This window comes from Ambystoma mexicanum, chromosome 5p (assembly GCF_040938575.1).
Source record: "Ambystoma mexicanum isolate Mex_15411 chromosome 5p, UKY_AmexF1_1, whole genome shotgun sequence".
Taxonomy (NCBI): Eukaryota; Metazoa; Chordata; class Amphibia; order Caudata; family Ambystomatidae; genus Ambystoma; species Ambystoma mexicanum.
Window position 1 is genome coordinate 304,958,596 of NC_090930.1, and position 20,645 is coordinate 304,979,240.

The 20,645-nt window shown below is 47.0% G+C and overlaps 1 protein-coding gene across 2 annotated transcripts in view; it reads left to right on the forward strand.

Annotated features, from left to right (window-relative positions):
• Positions 1-20,645, forward strand: part of CD99L2 (CD99 molecule like 2) — a 629,818-nt gene that overhangs the window by 331,279 nt on the left and 277,894 nt on the right. For both annotated transcript variants that reach the window (XM_069612743.1, XM_069612744.1), the window contains exons 4-5: positions 4,220-4,291; positions 18,113-18,190. In XM_069612743.1, coding sequence (XP_069468844.1) covers positions 4,220-4,291; positions 18,113-18,190 — 150 coding nt within the window. The remainder of the gene's footprint in view (positions 1-4,219; positions 4,292-18,112; positions 18,191-20,645) is intronic.

The window sequence follows — 20,645 nt, forward strand, 5'->3', positions numbered from 1 at the left end:
ATAAAAGCAGGGCTTTGGGGACTGGAACTTCAGAAGTCGCCACAGGACCTAAAGAATCAGAGGAGGCAGAAGCTGAGCCGACCTGCAACGACGACACCACCGGTGGAGCCCTGTAGAACCGTCTCACCACTTTTCCCGACGACAGAGATCTCCAGCCCGGAGAGTCTTCTTCCTTTGACTGGTGGGGATAACCAGTTTGCCCGTCTTTTCACCTTCCTGGACCATCTCATGGCCGCATTGCCCGTGCCAAGCACCCCGGCAACCGGAATACCACGGTTTACCACTACCGCGAAGAAAAGGGTGGTACCTTGTAACCGGGAAACTCCACGGTTGGTTTCTTCCCTGGCAGCGCAACGACCTTCAGCTTTCCTCCACGTCGAGACCTCCTCTTCATCTGGACGAAACACCGACTTGCAACCGCTGCCAGGATCAACTGCCCCTGCGGGAGCGTTCTTCCCACTTTCAGGTACTGTGTCCCACCTGGCTTCCCTTGCGACAGATCGTTCGGGGTGACAGTAAATCCTCGACTTTCTAACCTGGGCTAGCCTAGGACCTGTTAACTAACTTTTCCTGACTTGATCTCAATCTTTTGTGAACTTCCTACAAAGACTCTTTGGGCATAACCCCACTGTGTGATCCTGGACACATTTGGTTGCTCTCTCTAAGAGTGGGCCTGGCATTTGAACTTCCTTGCTCCCCAGTAGACTTTGCCTAACCTGCCTCACTGTGGTTCTTTGAAAAGTATTGACATTTGTGTCATAACTCTGCCTTCTTCCCTCCCTTTTTAATAAATTTATTAGAGTGTCATCTTATGTTGAGCGCTCACCTCTGTCTGAAAATAAGTGGTGTTTCTCATTAAGACTTGTCGAATAAGTAATTAGGGTTGTATATATATATAATAGTGAATGTGTTTTGAATTTATTTACCTCTCTTTGTGCTAGTGTAATTTACAAGTGTGTCTTTAAATAAATAATTATATACGTTTACACCAAAGCTCTGGTCAGTGTTTGCTTGTGCTACTGTGTCTCTGTACCTATTGTGTATACTCTATATACTGCCTAACTCATCTTGAGAGAAGTCTGTCTGCTCAGTCACAGCTACCAGGTAAATCTGGGTGGTACAGACTGCTACCAATTGGGTTTACTGCCAACCACCTGTAGTCCTAAATCTTTTGCAGTGGTCCCTAAGGGAACTGCACAGGTTTCTGCCTAACACCCATTGCTATAGAAAAATGGACAGTGTTTCTTGGCCCTGTCATCAACACTGATACTAAGAGTTTTGATCATGTCAGATTAGTTGCAGTGAGGTAGAGTGCTAGAGCCGGCCTGGTCCTGCAACACAAAGCAGGATACCGAGAAGCCTGGAAAGGGGGAAATGGTGGAGAAACCCCCAATTCTGGACAAATGCAGAGCAGTCAGCCAACAGTGTGCCAGAGAATCCAGTGCTGAGTGTACACGACTCCGATAAAACCTTGCAGAGGCTGGGTCTGATCCGAGACACTGGATACAGGAACCAAGAGAGAAAGTTACTAAAGCATACAAGAGCTGTTGTGAAGCCCGGATGAGCCAAGCAACAGAGTCTTTCTAAACATGCTGCATATGGGAACCTGGTGATGGAGTTCTTAATGCATACACGGGTTCTTGCTAAGCCAGCTGAGATGCTGCCGCCATTAATTGGGAAATCCCTTCATAAAGCAGGCTAGAGTCTTTTTAAAGACCTGTTGAAGTGCATGCAGCTCCGGGTGAAACTGCATTCGGGAACCAGGATAGAAGGTTCCTAAAGGATTCTTTTTGTGAAGTTAAGTTGAAAGAAAACCGTTCACGCAGAAACAGGGAAGGGAAGTTCTTAATACGTTTGAGTCTGTGTGAAGCCAAGATTAAAATGCTAGCTACTTTCCTCGTGTATATAAGAGTCTTGGTAAAGTCAAATTAAAACATGCTACATATTTTTGGAACCATGAGCGCTTTCGGCGAGTGTGCAGGGAAGGGAACAATGGCTGCTGCATAATAGATACGAATTGTGTGATAGTATTTAAAATCTCCTTTTTATTAGTTCGTCATCATTTTACCCGCACCTTCTGTCTGCCTATGACCTTGTGGACTTCCAGAAGATGCTACTTCATATTTAACTTGCCAAAGACCTTATTCAAAATGTGAGTCATCCTTATGCTCCAATACCGTAAAGGTCCATACATTGATCCTGCCAAGAGTCCTTCCTACTACCTCCACTTCACCTTGACGCCCATGTGAACTCCTCTAGATCCTCCCCTACAATTTCTGCAGCCAGTCTCGCAGTACACGAGGGTAGGCCCTGCACGCAAATTCCTCAGCCTAGTATACAAGTGAATGCACAGCCGCCCTCTTTTAATTAGAGCTACCCATCTCCCTTTCCATCACTAGTCCACGCTTTTAATACACCTGATTGTCCACAGGCTCTTATTCTGATGGAATGCTCTTCTTTTGGACCTTAGCACAGCTATCTCCATGGCCATCTTTTACACAGTCCTCAAAAAAACAGTGTCTTCCTGAAGATGCAAAAAAGCTATGCATCCCATCGTAATCAACTGCGCCGGCTGTGCTTTTAATGCTGTTTGGTCTATTTATTGACTTGTTTGTCATGTATTATTCCACCCACCTCTTCTTTACCATCGCACTGCCTCTATAAATTGTTTAGTTAAAACATGTACAGTAAATCTGGTCAAAATGGTCACTCATGAAATGAATATAAAATGCATATAATTTATTTACATGTATTTGACATGTAGGTTTGTCGTATATTTGTTTGCAAACTAATAGTATACATTTCGTTTTAAACCAAGAATTTTAAATTCTAAATAAATGTATTGACCGATCTAGAACAAGGTAGTTTGTGATCATTCTGCTTCGAGATTACTTCTGTAGTAGCAAAGACAAATGGTTGCTTTTCGATAAGGGTTTGCACTTAGCAAAATATTAAAGTAGCCACGTGGTACACCTCCGTTTAGGATATGCAGTGCTTTAAGTGGGGTAAGAAATTGAGGGGGGGCCCTCGTTTGGGGGCGTGGCTTTCATTGTGGGCGTGGCCTAAAAGTGCACAAATCATAGTAAGGTGCGCAAACAAATATATAAATGTATGTGAGCATTTATATGTTTGTATGCGTACTACTATGGTGTGTGTTCTTTTCAAGCCATATTTTATAAACATAGCAATGTTACATATTTCTATGTTTATAAAAGGTGGTTTGAAAAGTGCACAAACCATAGTAAGTTATGCACACTTGTGTGCTTACCTTACTATGGTTTGTGTACGTTTCAAGCCACCTTTTATAAACATAGATATTTGTAACATGTTTATATGTTTCTAAAAGATGGCTTGACACGTAAACAATTCAAGGCATGACGGACAAAACAAACCGCAAGGTGGCTTTGTCCGTCGACAAAGCTTTATAAAAGATGCCTTGAATTGTGCACGTTTCAAGCCGTCTTTTATAAACATAGAAATATTTCTACCTTTATAAAAGATGGCTTGAAACGTACACAGTTCAAGGCATCTTTTATAAAGCTTTGCCGACGGAGAAAGGCACCTCGGGCTCTGTGATCTATCTGCTATCACTGAGCCCGAGGTGTCTTTCACCCTCTGCGAACCCGCGGGCTCCATGATTTAATCTGCATATTAGATCACGGAGCCCGCGGGGGTCAGTGACCTGGGGAGGGAAAACAAAGGGACAGTAACTTCCTCTGATGACCCTGAATTAATGTTTTCCATTTGATCAAGATGAAAGTCTGGTTTGAAAATACCTGCTGTCAAACCTGTGACCTGCAGATTGGATCAGCAGACATGTAACCCACTCTGCTACCTGACCAGCTTACACTTGAATGTGCTGTGAGACTGGACAGGAAATAGAATGGCTTTGGAGTTCAATGTGATGGTACGTTGTGGAAATGGTCTGCATTGAAGGATTTGGAATGCGGCTTAAGTTGCCAAGTAGATTTATAGAACTTTGGGAATGTGTAGAAGGCGGAGACCAAGAGGACTTTTGACATAGTACTTTTGACACGTGCCCAGAGCTATAGGAGAGGCTTGAGTTTTTTCGTGAGTTAATTTATTATAATAAATGATGGCGTATCCTCCACGTTTAGTGGGTAAGTGTCTTGTGACTAGGACTAAAACTGCAAAGTAGAGTTAGGGTTACAGACCTTAATTTTGTATTATTTACTTATGCACTGTGTACTTTTAACAGGTGACTTGGATCTGTCAGATTTCTTCGACACGCCAAGCAAAACTGTGACGAAACCCCCACCGAAGAAAAAAGGTGAACTGGAGCTACTGCATTGTACCTTATGAAAAGATGCTGGCATCAATCTGCTTGCGTGACTTCTTTGCTTGTTCCACTTCTAAATAATGTAGTATGGATGGCTAATGAGGGGACATGCACACTTTTGCTGGGAAGTGGAGAGGTGTCTGATATATTAACCATTTTAAGATAACCTTGAATTGCTTGACTTTTTAAGCTGCTTTTTGCTCAGTGGTTAGTGGTTATGTGTGGGTGCATGGTAAGTTTCCCTTAAACACTGGTATAGTTGTTAAGGTGTAGATACACATCTACGCTTTGTTGTGCAGCATGTTCATCAGTGCAAGTTGTGGCACATTTGTGTTGCATGATTGAATAAAGCAATTGAACATCTTCATCCTCCTTTGTTGCTAAACACATTGCACAGACTTTGGATGGAGCATCACCATATACTTTAACCAAGACTGATTGACCAACATTATGTTGTACAGCTTTGAGATGAAGCTTTGTGCAGGATATACGATGAGTTATTGTTTGCTCTTAGTAGCCTATTACTCGCCACATTTCCAGTGTTACCCTATGGTGTATAGTGGTCCTTCCGGAGGAGGAAAGCCCTTTGGCCTTGGAAAAAGACTGCTCAGAGTTCAGCCACTTCCACAAGCATAACCCCTTTGTTGCATATTTGAGGAGCGTATACACCCTAAGACCACCACTGTGTAAGAAGATATTTCTTTATCATACCTTGTCTTTATTATCAGAAGGACAATACAGATGTAGTGAAAAATGTTGTTCTTGCTCAACAGGGCAGGGGATTTTTGATCATCCTTTCATGTTTGAATCTCCATCAAAAAATGCTGTAAGCACTTTTGATCTTTTCTATCTTAAGTTTTCCACACTCATTCGATCAACGAGATGACATAGCATCTATAGTGTTTACCAATTCCCAAACATGCAGGACAGCTGCATGGGCAGCCCTGGGTACCAGGACCTGCAAATCAAATGGTTTTTTGAGCCTTTATGAACCCAGGCTGTTATCTGCAATGTGTATGATTGGGTGAGGTGTTTTGCTACGCTGTCTACCGCTCTGTTATCCCTCCAACCACAGGTGGGACTAATATAGCCACTCTTGAAAAAGTAAGGAAAATGTATAAGCAAGCTTCTATCCTCTGATATTCACAACAAATCTGTTCACCATCTTGCAGCTGTTGAGGGTCTCGATTGTTAGTAGAGGTTCACACGAATGTAGTGTAGGTTTGCACAAGTCATTGCATCTTTGAGAAGCAGTTTTCAGTTTGTCCACTTACAACCACACACCTAAATTGAATGGGACCTGAAATGCAAATACCTCTTTAACTACCAACGGGTGATAATGCACTAAGTGATTTAAAACCAAATTGGCATCTCACGTGTTTGATTGTGGAGGTCAACACACCAAGATCTATAGTACTTAGCTTGCAAAATACAGAGTTTAAAAAACAACTATTGACAACGCCAACAGTTTGGCGTTTACTATAGCGAGAGGGAGTGCAGTATCCCTTCACTTCCCAGCCCCACTTGCCTCCAATGTTATTTTTGTGTGTAGCATGTCACATCCCTTATACCTCTTACAGTATCCTTCACAAACAATGGTAGTAAAACACCATCCACGAGACAAAACAAATGATGAGGCAGATGAAAAAAGGGCAATTCCTGTTTGAACCTGTGCGGACCCGAATGAACCAGGACCAGAACCCCTGCTCCTCTAACGTCAGATAAACTCCCTCAAATGTGTTTCACCCCTCTATACCAGCAGGCCATCCCTACCAACACTACTCAATGCAAACCATACCACACCCCAGTAACATCATGGATACCGCATTTCAGCAATCCCTTCCAATTTACCATAGACCCCATCATCATGGATGAGGCTGAGACGGCGGGGACGGCGGACGGTGGCGACGACGGAACAGATCTCCTGTCGCCGCCACCCTAAGCTTCTCCTCCCGATGAGATTGGCTCGTTCCACGCCATGATCGCTAGGACCTCCAGAGCTTTTTCAGCTGCGCCCCGAAGAGCAGAAGGAGAGATTCCTTTATCAGCAACGAGAGGCCAAGAGGGAGACCATGCTCTCGGTCCCGCTGTTGGACGACATCTGGGACGAAGGGCTGTCACTCCTGAAGAACCCATCCTTGGCCCCAGCGTAGAGAGACCGCTACGAGAAGAAATACCAGTTTCCAGACTCTGCACCTATGTGCCTCAGAACGCAGCCGTCCCCGGACTCAGTGGTCTCCGCGGCGGCCAAAAAGAAATCTGCAGGGGCGACGGCATTGGCTTCCACTTCCCTGCCGGACGGCGAGGGAAAGAAGCTGGATGCTATGGGACGTCGGGTCATCTCGTCAGCGGCGACGACCATTAAAGCGGCCAACGCTCTTGCTATCGTGGCCCACTACGATAGGGAGCTGTGGTTTAAAATCTCCCCCATCCTGGACTTCCTCCCAGACGACAAAAGGGCGGAGGCCCTTGAAATTTTACAAGAAGGCAAGGTGGCTTTGGACCACGCCATCACGGTGGCCACGGACATCGCCGACACCAGCTTCTGCCAGATGGGCAACAGCGTTTGCGTTCGCCGGCGTGGTTGGCTCAGGGTCACTGACTTCTGTCAAGACATGCAGACGAGGGTCATGGACATGCCCCTCGACAGGAACAACTTGTTCGTCAAGGCAGTGGACGAGTCACTGCAGGCCATCAAGGCAGACACCGAGACGGCCCATGCCTTGGGCACGCTCCGACGACGGCCGTCCTTTCGGTCCTCCGGAGGCAAGTCACAAGGTGCCTCCAAAGGATTTGGTGGCAGCTCTTCATACCGTCAAGCGGCCTGTTCTTCGTCCCAGGAGGCCTACAGAGGCCGCAGCAAGGCCAGAGGAGATCGCCGTCGTCGCTGAACACCCTGGCCCACAGACACACTCTGGAGTTCCAAAGGAAGTGTCCCCATTTCCCACCTGTGGCCAGGAAAGAAAACCATATTCCGCAGCTGCTTCTAGAGGTGCGAGCAATGCTGAAAAAGGGTGCAATAGAATGCGTCCCAAAGTGGCTCCAGCGTATAATTGCGGTTTTTCCTCGTCTGAAAGAAGACCGGCGGTTGACGGCCCATTCTAGATCTTCGCCGCCTCAACAAATACATAAAATCCCAGAAGTTCCGGATGGTCACCCTTCAGCACGTGCTGGGACAGCTGGAGGAAGTTGATTTCCTGTCGTCGCTGGACTTGGAGAATGCCTATTTCCACATCCCCATTCACAAGGGACATCGAACATTTCTGCGCTTCGTGGTCCAAGGGCGGCACTACCAATTCATGGTCCTTCTCTTCGGTTTGAAGTCGGCCCCAAAGGTCTTCACCAAGTGCCTGGCACTGGTTTCTTTTATATAGCGCTCCAAACCCGGAGGTAGAAGGGCGCTTAAGGAGACGGTTACATACTATGGTATATACAGTTTCAATGTACAGCAATTTACAGAGTATACAATCCTAGTTAAGCAGTAAAGGGGTGTACGCCCATATCTCGGGGTACTACAATTACAAGTACAGCAGCTGTTAGCAGAGTTCACAGAATATATTTAAGCAGGAGGAGGTGAACCACACGTCTATGGGGCTACTCTTTGTTCAGTAGCCAGCCGATAACATGTTTCCTGAAGATCTGAAAGGATTCAGTGGCTTTAATGTTGAGTGGAAGTGTGTTCCAGAGTAGGGAGGCAAGTACTGTGAAGCTGGCCCATCCAGCTCTTTTTTTAAGGAGAATCTAGGCACTGTCAAGCATAAGGTGTTGGAGGATCTAGTGGTTCTAGTGGCAGGTTTCATGGTACATTTATTGGTGAGATATGGTGGGGCTAGGTGGTTCAAAGCCTTGTATGTGAGGCAAATGGTTTTCAGAACTATTTTTTGTCGTATGGAGAGCCATTTGCACGATTTCCTGGCCGTGGAGATGTGTTCTCACCGGGGGATGTTAAGTGCTGCACGTAGAGCGTTGTTTTGAAGTACCTGTAGTTTGTTAATTATAGATTGGTTAGCACCTAGGTACAGGCTATTGCAATAGTCCAGCTTGGACTGCATGAGGGCTCTAGCGAGAGTGAGGCAGCTGTTGGGTGATAGGAAGGGCCTACTGACCCTAATAAGCTTGCCGTTGTAGGCGGATGCTGAGGCGATCATGTTGGTTTGTTTTGAGAGGTTAGAGTTGGCATCAAGGTAAAAGCCGAGCGTTTTCACGCTTTTGGCAATAGGGATGGTGTGACCATCGATGATGATGATGTTGTTTTAATTAGGATTGAGTTTAGACAAGTTACTAGGAGAGCCGAAAAGGAGGAGCTCCGTCTTCTCATCATTCAGGCAAAGGCCATCCATGCCTGAATGATGGAGAATATTTCGTTAATCCGGGTGACGTCTTCATGGTAGTTGCCAGTGATGGTGAGGAGTATCTGGGTGTCATTAGCGTAATTTGTGTAGGTGACACCCAGACGGTCCAGTTGGTCAAATAGTGGCTTTGTAAATATATTATACAAAGTGGGGGAGACACAGGAGCCTTGTGGGACCCCGCAAGAGATGGGGTTGGGGTCAGCTGCAGCTGTTGTGGAGAAGACCCGCATGGTTCTGTTTGCCAGAAAGGATTGTATCCAGGTGACGGCAGAGGAGAAGTGAGCTGTGGATGCTAGATGGCTGCAGAGGATTTTGTGGTCGACCAAGTCGAAGGCCGCTGAGAGGTCTAAGAGGAGTTGGATCGCGGCATTGCCTTTGTCTTTGATTTCATCAATCTGACTTTTGAGATCAACAAGGGCAGCTTCTGGTCCATGCTGAGGTCTAAAGCCAGATTGACGTATTCCTAGCAGTTGGTTGGATTCCAAGTAATCCTGAATTTGGATGTAGGCGACTCTATCCAGGATTTTTAATAGGAATGGGACTGTGGTGATGGGTCTATAATTGGTGGGTATGGCTGGGTCTAGAGATTGTAGAACCCATGATTGTTTTAGGTTGCTGGGGACTGAGTTATTGATGAATGATAGGTTAATAAGTTTAGTGATGAAGGGAGATAGATCTCTAGCTGCGTCTTTTATGATCTGGGTGGGACAGCTGTCCCCTTTGCAGTTCGAGGCTTTTAAGGAGGTGATGATTTTTTGAACTTCTACCGTAGTTACTTTCTTGAAAGTGAAGCCCGATTTGGTGGTGTTTGGCGTTGGTGCGTCAGGGTTGGTAAACTTGTTGTTGGAAAGTTGTTGGCGTTTGTCCTTTATTTTAGTTTGGAGTCCTGTGATTTTGTTGTTAAGGGCGTTTTGGATGCTGGTGCACCAAGGTTTGTCTTTCAAGCAGGTGTCTAAAGGTGGATTGGGATTTTCTAGTTCTTTTAGAATTTTTAATAATTCTTTAGTGGAGGATCCTGCCTGATCAATCCTAATGTTGTATTCCTCTTTTTTGGTGCTAATTATCTCACTCATATATAAAGAAGATATATTCGTAAGGTTTGATTTATTTTCTGCAGAGGGCTTAGTTTTCCATGTTAGTTGTGCCCTAGCTTTCTTTTTTCTGAGTGACTTGAGTTCGGGGGTGTACCATGAATTCAGATGAGCTCTTGGTTTATCTTTGCGTAGTTTCAGTGGGGCAATGGTATCCATCGCCTTGGCCATGGAGTCATTGAAGGTGTCAATCAATAGGTTTAAATCCGCATTGTCTGGGAGTGCATTAAGGGTGGGTAGGACCAGGGGTAGTAGGGCCTCGGCAGTGATGTTGTGTTTGTTTCTAGTAGGACAGGCTGGTGCCATGGGGCACTTTTTGGGTATCACATGATTAGTGTTGACCTCAAAAAGGATGAGGTGGTGATCCGTCCATGCTATAGAGGTTGGGGGTCTTTACAGATTGTGTTGCAGTTATAGGTCGCTACCCAATCGATGATTCTGCCCTTCTGTCTGGTGGGGAGGACATTGAGTTGTGCGAAGCCATGTTCTGTTAGGGCAATCGCTAGAGATGCAGCAGGTACGTCATTAGGGTCGAAGTAACCAAGGTTGAGGTCTCCGAGGATAATGATTTGTGCTGATAACTTGGAGTTTTCAGCAATGAGGTATGTGCTGTCTTCTTCAAAGACCTCGGGGGAGGGGTGGGGGGAGCCTGGGGGTCTGTATATGAGATGAAATGTGATTGTGCATGTGGGGGAGGTTTGCAGCTTGGCTGTGAGTAGCTAGCAGGATGTGAGTGACACTGAGGAGACTGATCTGAAGTCTAAGGAAGATTGGTAGATGATCGCTACGCCTCCTCCCCTAGCGTTGGGTCTGTCAACTCTGAGGATAGAGTAGTTGTCGGGGATGGCTAGCGATAAGTGTGGGCCAGACGCTTCATGAAGCCAGGTTTCTGTTAATGCTAGGAAATCAAGATCATTGGTTAGGATGATGTCAGCGATTTCCGTAGGGTGGGCAGCAAGGGATCTAACATTGAGTAAAGCTCCTTTTAGAGGGAGTGGTATGGGCTTATTAGGTGCCTTGTGCTTCTTGTTGGTTTTGGAGTTAGATTTGGCACTGGGCCTGCTAATTGTAATGGGGAGCCTAGTGCCTAGTCTATTGTTGCGGGCCGTGACGTTGGGGGTGAAGGAGTAGGTCGGTCCGGGAGGCTTGGGTGTGGCCGGAGACTTAGTATTCAGTTTGGTGTGGTTGGGTTAGTAATGGGTGGAGCACTGCCTTGAGAGCTGGGTCTAAGGAGGCTGTGGGTGATGTTAGCGTTGGCTGGGATGTCCATGTTTATGGGGGATGTAGAGGGCAAGTGGTGAATGGGTAGGAAGGAGGGCAGAGATGGTAGGAAGGGTGTGGGACACGGGCTGGTGTGGTGTCTACGACAACCAAGTTTGGCTAGGCCGTCCTTGTAGGCTATGTAACTATTACCGCTGCAAGGTACGTTGTCCAGCGTGATGCAGAAGGGGAACATAACAGCGAGCCAGCTGATCATGGTCTGGCTGCGTGGATACACAGTGCTGGTGGCCTAAGATGTGGGGCTAGTTAGGAGAGCAGCAGCACAGGCTGTGGCTTACAGATAGTTGGTTTGAACTAGGTGGGTGGGGAAGGCCTGTAAGGCAGCATCTGGATTCGAGATAAAGCACTCAGGCCAAAGTGTAGTAAGGCTACGTCTAGAGTCAAGGTTAGACACTTAAGCTGGGGCGGCTCCTAGAATCAGGGTAGAGTGCTTGAGCTAAGAAGCAGTAGAACAGCACCTAGATTCAAGGGAGTATCTTTGGCTAAGGATGTAATGGGTAACACCTAGATTTGGAGTAATACATTTGGCTAGAAATGCAGTGGGGCAACACCTAGATTCAGAATAGTGCAATTGGCTAGAAATGCAGTGGGGTAACACCTAGATTCAAAGTAGTGCAATTGGCTAAAAATGCGGTGGGGCAACACCTAGATTCAAGATAGTGCAAATGGCTAAAAATGCAGTGGGGCAACACCTAGATTCAAAATGGTACATTTGGCTAAGAGTGCAGTGGGGCAGCATCAGGTGAAGGCACTAACGTTTCTAGTAATAGTGTATAATGATGCAGAGGGGACAGGGTGAGGGAGATTATCTCAAGGTTCCTAGGCTAATCAAGGAGGAGGTGGTCACAAGACTATGGGCTAGGCATGGATGAGGAATGCAGGTAATAGAGGCACAATAAAGCGCGATCGCTAGGGGCGAGGAGACACTGTCTGGCATAGAGCCAACCTTGCTGACCCCATGCGCAGTGGGGTAGCAGGTTAGGACTGATATGGACAGGTTGGCAGTGTAGTCGCGTAGTATAGTAATTACAGAGCTATAAGCTAGGCATAGATAGATAGTATAGGTACAGTGATTGCCCAGTATAGGTACAGTAATTACATAGTATAGGTACAGTGATTACACAGTCGCTGGCGGCACAGGCTAGTGGAGCAGACAAACTGACCAAGTGAGCGCAGTGCAGCAAGCTAGGAAGGGTTGGCAGTAAGATTGCTGTGTTCCATAACTTAGGAGCTATATACACGGTGGCCGCAGAGATCTGCTAGGCTCAACGTGAGTATAGTGGTTGCAGTGTATACATGGGTGACGGGGATCGGTATATGCGCAAGAGGCTGGGTTCACTGGCAATGTTTGCGTGACTCAAAAACATGATGGTGGGTGTCGGCAGGCCATGGATCCATGGGCAGACCCGATTATTATATAATATAACGCGTTATATCTACATTTAAGATAAGGGTACAATGTACATGCATGTCGGAATAAATATACGTTCTGCAAACGTTTCCAAATGAATAGGTGTTATTTTGATAGGGCTTTGGGGCTTGCAGCAATGTCAGTGCTCAGATGTAGAGGCTGTAGGAATGAAGAAGCTTGTTATTTGTTAGCCGTCCATGTGCAGCGTAGTGTAGCAGGAGTGATTGATGCAATCTGAATCTGGACATCTAGAAAAACATGGCGTGGGGAACCGCATACAAGTCTGTAGGCAATGTTAATATAACAATCTGCAACGGACTCACCAGATGGAAGTCAGGGGTCGTTGGCAGGTAAATGTTGGAAAGGGAAGGGCATAAAGACCTTGCACTGTCCGCAGCACGGCACGCTCGGTCAGCTCAGTCAGAGACTTCTTTCCTGGGCCTTATTTTCGTGGGCCGGTGGCGGCGCGACTGCGCCTACAGGGGATCCACGTCTACCCCTATCGGGATGACTGGCTCATCCGAGCGAAGTCAAGGGAACTTGCCGTTGAACACACAGCGAAGACCGTCCGCCTGCTCACAGAACTGAAGTTCTCGATAAACTATGCAACGTCCTGCTTGGAGCCATCACAAGACACTCAGTTCCTGGGAGCCAGGCTTAACACGTGGCGCGCCTAGCTTCACCGTCGGTGGACAGGATAAAAGCCATCCTGGGCTTTGTACAACTGAGTTGACCATGAAAGTTGCCAGGGTTAGGTTCATCAAGTTCCTGCTTGACATGATGTCGTCGTGCATCTACCTTTTTCGACTGTGCAGGCTGCGGATGCAGCCGCTGCAGGAGTTCTTCGACACTCGGATGCAAAGTGGCGGGAAGCTTCGAGGACAAGATTGCCCTCAACGAGACATTCCGTCGAGCAATTCAGTGGTGGGGTGTCCGCGCATCTCGCGGTGGGCACAGACTTTCAAACCCCAGCACATCAGGAGACGGTGACGACGGACGCCTCGCTGGAGGGATGGGAAGCACATACCGGAAATCTCCACGCAAGAGGCCTTTGGCTCCAAGAGGAGGGACCGTTGCACATCAATGTTCTGGAGCTCCGAGCTGTGTTTTGGGCCCTCAAGTCATTCTTTCTGTCCCTCAAGGGCAAGGTGGTGCGGGTCTTCACTGACAACACCACCACGATGTTCTACATTCGGAAGCAGGGGGGCACCAGATCCCCAGCTCTCTCCAAGGAAAAGCAGGACCTATGGCACTGGCCCGTCGCCCAGAGGATGTTCCTGGTACCCTTTCATCTAGCAGGAGTGAATAACACTGTCGCCGACTCACTCAGCAGGGAGCTGCCCGCTTGCCAAGAGTGGGAACTTCGGCAGGATCAGGTGGACCTGCTCTTTCAACAATGGGGTAATCCCCAGATCGATCTGTTTGTGACGGCGACGAACACCAAGTGCCGTAGGTTCGCCAGCAGGTTTCCCCAGCATGGAAGCATGGGGGGATGCGCTCTCATTCCCCTGAGACGGCCTGTTTCTCTATGCGTTCCCACCGTTGCCGTTGCTTCTGCGACTCATCAGTCAACTCAGATGGTCCCTGTGCAGGATAATCCTCGTCGCAGCAGCGTGGCCGAGGCAGATATGGTACCCGGACCTTCTGGACAGGTCAGCATCCCCTCCAGTCAAGCTTCCGGCGGACGCAGATATTCTCGCCAGGGAAGGAGGCGCGATTCTGCACCACGACCGGGGTCGCTGAACCTGCAGGCCTGGCTCCTGCAGCGCTAGAGTTTGGAGGATACGAGATCCCGGCGGACTGCAAGCAGGTACTTGCCAAGGCCAGGGCTTCTTCGACTCTTAAGTGCTATGGACATAAATGGAAGAGGTTCACTGTCACAGCACAGCAGATTAACCCTCTACGGATTACGGCCCCTCAAGTGCTGTCTTACTTGCAGTTCCTGGCCAAGGCGGGGCTGGCACATGCTTCTATCAAGATCCATCTGGTGGCTATCTCCCACTACACCAGAACTCCGGGACGATCATCACTATGGTCGCATCGCCTGGTGAAGGAGTTCATGAATGGACTTTTCCGCTCGTTCCCGCTGGTGAAGTCTCGGGCCCCGGCGTGGTAGCTGAATGTGGTGCTGACTAGGCTCATGGGTCCTCCGTTTGAGCCTCTGCATTCGGCACCTCTGAAATTCCTATTGTTGAAAGCGGCGTTTCTGGTGGCCATCACCTCCGCACGACGAGTGGGAGAGATCCAGGCCCTCTCCTGTAAGCCTCCGTACCTGACATTCCATGCAACGTGTGTCGTGCTGAGGACGCACCCCTCATTCATGCCCAAGGTGCCGTCGGACTTCCATCTCAATGAGCCCCTGGTGTTACCTGTTTTCTTCCTGTCGCCTTCGTCGCCGGCTGAGAGGACTTTGCACTTGCTGGATGTGGCTAGAGCCCTGAAGTTCTACGTGGACCGAGTTTTAGGAAGACATCACAGCTGTTTCTGAACTTTGGCCCTGTGAACCAAGGGAAGGCCCTCTCCACGGCTTCCATTTCCAGATGGCACTCCGGCTGAATCACCCATTGTCACCGGTTGGCCAACCGACCGTTGCCTGGCCGTCCGAGAGCCCATCAGACCAGAGCGATCGTTGCAATTAGTGTTCCTGTCTGGTGTGCCCCTGCTGGACATCTGCAGGGCTGCTATGTGGAGGTCGACACACACCTTCATGAAATTCTAGCGTCGACCAGAATTCCAGGGAGGAGCCCAGAGTCAGCAAAGCAGTGCTGCTCAACCTGTTCGCTTCAAGGTGAGCCTGGTGAGGAGCTAAGAGATGCTTAATGTTGAGTTGTTTAAATGCTTAATGTTGAGCCTTGCCACCTACCGTGGTTGTGCATCTGTGTACTGCTATGTATTCTTTTATTCATGAGCATGTGAATCCATGCCAGACCCCATGCTGGAGAAGGAACAAGTTACTTACCTGTAACTGTTGTTCTCCAGCATGGGTCTCACATGGATTCACATGCGAACCCTCCCGGCTACCCCTCTGCGGCTCTTCTGTTGGTCCTACTGCCACTTTACGTGCTACCAAATCTGAACATGGCTGCCAGAGGAGGGGCTTGGGTAGAGGGCAGTCATTGGCTGGGGGCAGTATGACCCAGAGACCAGTGATTGGTTACTAGGCGAAAGACAGTTCAGAAACGAAACTGATTTTTTCTTTACCGAGGATTCCCAGCCTCACGGGGAATATTCATGAGCATGTGAATCCATGCCAGACCCATGCTGGAGAACAAAGGTTACAGGTAAGTAACTTGTTCCACACTCTCTGTGGAAGATCTCACTGCACCCTACCATCCCTCAAGGCCACATTGTACATGAATAACATCCTCCCTGCCTCCATAATCAAGACGCTGCCGAATGAAGCACTCTTCCCTTACCTGACCATCAACAACAGCTCCCTAACTCAAGGCACTTTGCCCTCAACCCTCAAGACTGGTGATGAGGCGATAGTTGCTGAAGTCGGCGGGCTCCAGTGTTGGTTTCTAGAGGATATGTCCAATCTTCCCTTCCTAGGTAAGATCCTTGAGAAAGCAGTAGTCACGCAACTCCCAACGCACTGAAGCCAACAATCTCCTTCAGTTCCATCAGTCTGGATTCAGATCCAGATGCAGCACAGAAACTGCTACCATCAAGGTAACGACAATACCCATAAAATCCTTGATGGTGGTCAACCTTGCCTGCTTGTTCTCCTTGTTCTTTCAGCAGAATTTGACACAGTAGACCACCAGACACTCACCGACCATCAGCAAAACCATCCTCAGCTGGGTCAAATCCTACCTTGCTAATCGCCACCATTTTGTACAAATGGTTTCCTCCGGACAATCAACTCTATCCAACCCTATGGAGACAGCAAGGATTCATCCTCTCCCCCGTGATATTCAGTCTATACATAAAACCGCTCGGAACCCCCCATGCACCACACAACCTACACATCCACCAATACGCACCCCAGCTGGCCACCAAGTCCCTTGGGTTTGACCTTGACAGAGATCTCTCCTTCAAACAGCACATAGCAAGGAAGATGCAAACGTCTAGGTACCATTGTTCTCTCGTGCTAGTAATGAAGCCCTTCATCCCAGAAAACTATTTTAGATTTGCTGTTCAAGCTTTGGTGCTCTCCCACCTGGGTGGCAGCAATGCCCTTTTTCAAGGCCTACCGCCGACTGCCATGACATCACTGAGATGTGTCTTGCATGTGGCTATATGACGCAACAGAGGACTCTGCAAGTTCGACCACATCACGCTGGCCCTCATCAAACTACACTGACTCCCGCTGCAAACATGTATCATCTCCAAATCTTGCTGCATTATCTACAAGGCTGTCACCTTGAAGTCTCCAAGCTACCTCTCTGAGAAACTCAGTACCCCTAGAGGCCTGTGATCCACCATATGTAATAACATGTGCAGATGTGAACTCCATTGGTACAGGAATGAAAGAACTAGGAGACAGGCCTTCTCCATCTCTGCTCAAAGACTCTGTAACCTCCTCCCGTCAACATCAGACTCGCCACCTTGCTTTTACTGTTTAGGAAGGAGCTCAAGACCCTCCTCTTCAAGGAATGGCCCCTGCCTAACACCCATGTCCACACACCCGCAACTCCCCACCCCTCATGAGACTGAGTGATGTGCTCCCTCCTCTGGCTGTTTGTAGATCCCTTGGTGCCAAATTACCAGATCTGTTAGTTCCCCGCTCCCTGTTTCACTACTTCCTTCACTGTGTTCTTCCCCCTATGATTGTAAAGCACTCTGCTTCCCAAAGCTAGATTTGCGCTCAATAAAAAACTTAATAATAATGATGATATTGCTGAAGCGCATCCTAGGTGCCAGAACGTAGTGACAATGGGTGACTCTGATGAGCCACCTATGAGCTAGAACCAATTGTGGTGCTAAAGAGCTATGTGCACGTCAAAAGTAATTGTGCATAGATGACTCGATAATGAGCCAAAACTGATTATTATGCTAAGGTGCGAACTCTGAGCCGAAACTAATTGTGGCATTAAAGCACTATCTGTGAGCCAAACCTATGTATCCACCCTATGGGCCAACACTAAATGTGGCACTGAAGCACCATTTAAGAGCACGAACTGTGAGCCAAAGCTAACTTTGGCGCTAAAGGAACACCTGAGCCATAACCAATTTGGCTATGGTTGAAGATGGTCAGCAATAGTCGTGCCCGCTCCCTGACCCTAACAAACCTACTTTAATATGAATAATACCAAATTCATGAGCCTGAAACCTCTGCTAACTATGACACATGGATATATATCTGCTTCCAAGAGCCAGCCCTTATTTTACATATGGTTAGCATTACATTTGGTCCACAAACAGGTCGTACCAATGCACCACATAAAGATTCACTCTCTAAAAAAGAGAATACTTGAAGTTACATTGACCATAGGAAGAAACGGACAAAGTAGATAAGCAACCAACCTTAGTTGGTAATTGCAGCCTCTGCATACTGTAAACTCCCCTTAAACGTGTGTGAAACTTGTATACCCTGTGATCCAATTCACAGCAACTGTTTGTGTCGAGCAATTTGAGGCCTTTTTTTAGTTAATACATCAACATCGTTTTGATTTTTCGTCTTTCCACCAACAGATTGTTTGAAATTGAAGAATGGTTGTTTTTTTGTTTTTAGATGACCATTTGTGGGACTTATTACACACAACAACAACAAAAAGGCCGAAAGCCACCAGAGCTCCACCAAAAAAGCCAGGTGAGTTCTTTTTATTCAAACTGTGTCTTGTGTAAATGTTGTTTTTTCACTGAACAGACACTGTGCAATTGGACACTCCTTAAGCCCATCACTTTAAGGTTGATTTCCGGAGTGTAGGGTTTTGGTTTGAAAAATAAAAGCTTGAATGTACCTTGCATTGCTATGACTTTCAGTGTGCACATTTTTCTTGGTGATTTCTTATTGTTACATTTGAAGTCCTCATTTCTCTACTGCTCCCTGTGCCATCATGCTTCCTATCCTCTAAATCGGGGTCCCCACCCTGAACACAACTGTGTTGTTGCTTGCATCATAACATGGGCACACTCTCCTCTCCAATTCCATTGTTTCTCTTTTACCTTGCTGATTTACTTTCTTGCCCCACCCTCAAAAAGCATGTCTTTTGGCCTTTTCCTTAAAAAAATCCCTTTACTTAAAAAACGTGGGGATCATGTACCACCTCATCATCCCCATCCTCTGCAACCACCTGATCGTTTCCTACTGATTGTTTTTACAGGTTGCATCTTTTCTCTCACCTGTTCTTACTTTTGTTTTTAAATAGTTGGTATTTATATACTTTTTTTCCAAACTTTAATAATTCAAATTTGTTTAGCTCATAGAAAAATGTTCTGACTTCTGTCGGGTGAAGCGCTTGGAGATGGTTTTAATGGTTGTCTTAAAAAGTGCAGTTGTTAGGACTGTGCCACGACCTAAGCCAACAATTCCTTGCCTTAATTTGCGGGATATATTTTTTTATGCAGCCACCAAACCTACTCTCTACTGTTTGTTCTGCAATGCCATCTTAAGCCTGATTTATCCTGTATTTGTTGCTGGCCCACAATTAGAACTTGCAATCTTGTTTTCTACACTTACATAATTTCCTGATTTGTGTGTGGATGTGTTAGTCTTGTTTCCGTCCTGTTAAGTATTTACAGCCAGATACCGACTGGACTCGTCAGATTTATTCTTGAATTCCACACCAATGTTTTACACATTTTTCCAGTTTCAATGATGTGGATTTGATATGAAATTGAAGTAACTAGCCCACACCTTTAGGTAACCAGATGTCCCTTGGTCATTACACTGGTTTACTATTTTTGCCTGGGAGTTTCTCTGTTCTTCTCTCCCCGCCTCTACTCCCCCCACCACTCCTTTCTTTCTCTCAGCCTCCTCACTGCCATTACTCAATCAACCGTGTTCCCTATATCTCTCCCTCACTCACACAGTGTACCAAGCCTACATGCCTTCACAGCCTTACTCCCCCAATTAGAGACCACTCTCACCACCAACACCCCAAGTGCAACAAGCTCCAGCACAATCTCCACAATGCTCCGCTCCACTGTCTTTCCCCTGCCTGGTCTCTCGGTCCACCTTGACCTGACCTCATCCTAACGCCCTCAATCATTCGGGATCTCATGGGCTTTTTATACTTCTGACTTCCTTTCTTTTACTTCTCCCTCTTCCATTTGCTACCTTGCTCATCTGACTCCTCTAGACAGTCTGGGCTTACTCTCTCTCCTCCCATGGATTGGGCCACCCGTACATTTTAAAGTCTGCATTTAGACATGCCTCTTTTGTGCACATTGTGGATGAATAATTTTCTCTGGTGCAGGGTTTAGTTGTTTGGCTGATCTCACAGAGATGCAGCAAGTCCCTTTTGTTGTTGGGACGTGCGTGTTGACAATGTTTCCGTTCCTGGGTCACTCCGCTCCTCAGAACACTCTGAATTCCCATTTCTTTATGGCCTTCTGAGACTGGTAGTCCTACAGTGAAACAAAGAATATGGTATCCAGTTATAGTCGCCTGGGAAAAGGTCACCAGGGAGCAACGTTTCTCCAAATTTGCACTCCCACAAACATGAAGCACTTTCCCCAAATATTCTAGGACTGAAGTTAGAATAGTAATTAATACCCATTCCAGAATGTGTCGGAAGGCTTTTAGGGGTGCAGGGAAAGAAAAGGACCAAGAATATACTGGCGAGTATAGTGCTCTACAGGCCTTGGGTGATAGTGGTACTGTTAGGTCGATAAACCCAGACGCATTTGATATCTCAGCAGGCTTTGAGATAAATACAACATCAAAAGGCCCCCAGCAATACTGGCACAGCTCCAATTCGTATTGGTGTCCATCAAACGCCCAACTTAAAACTCCCACTGAAAGTAAACAAGCACGTCCTAGATATAGAACATTGACACTGCTTGACAACGTAACATTCCAGCAGCAGCAGAGATGCTCAGATAAACACAGCAATGCTAACAAGCTAACCTAATAACATGGTAAAGCTAACACTATAACACATCTCCCTTTGTTTATTTTTGCTAATCAACCATCACCCTCTCCTCACAACAGCTACTCTATCCTTGTTCCACACCTGACCACCTACCACACAAACCGCCCCACGCAGCACAGCCACAACCCTCACAGGATCGGAATACAATGACTCGCCCTTTCTTCTTAT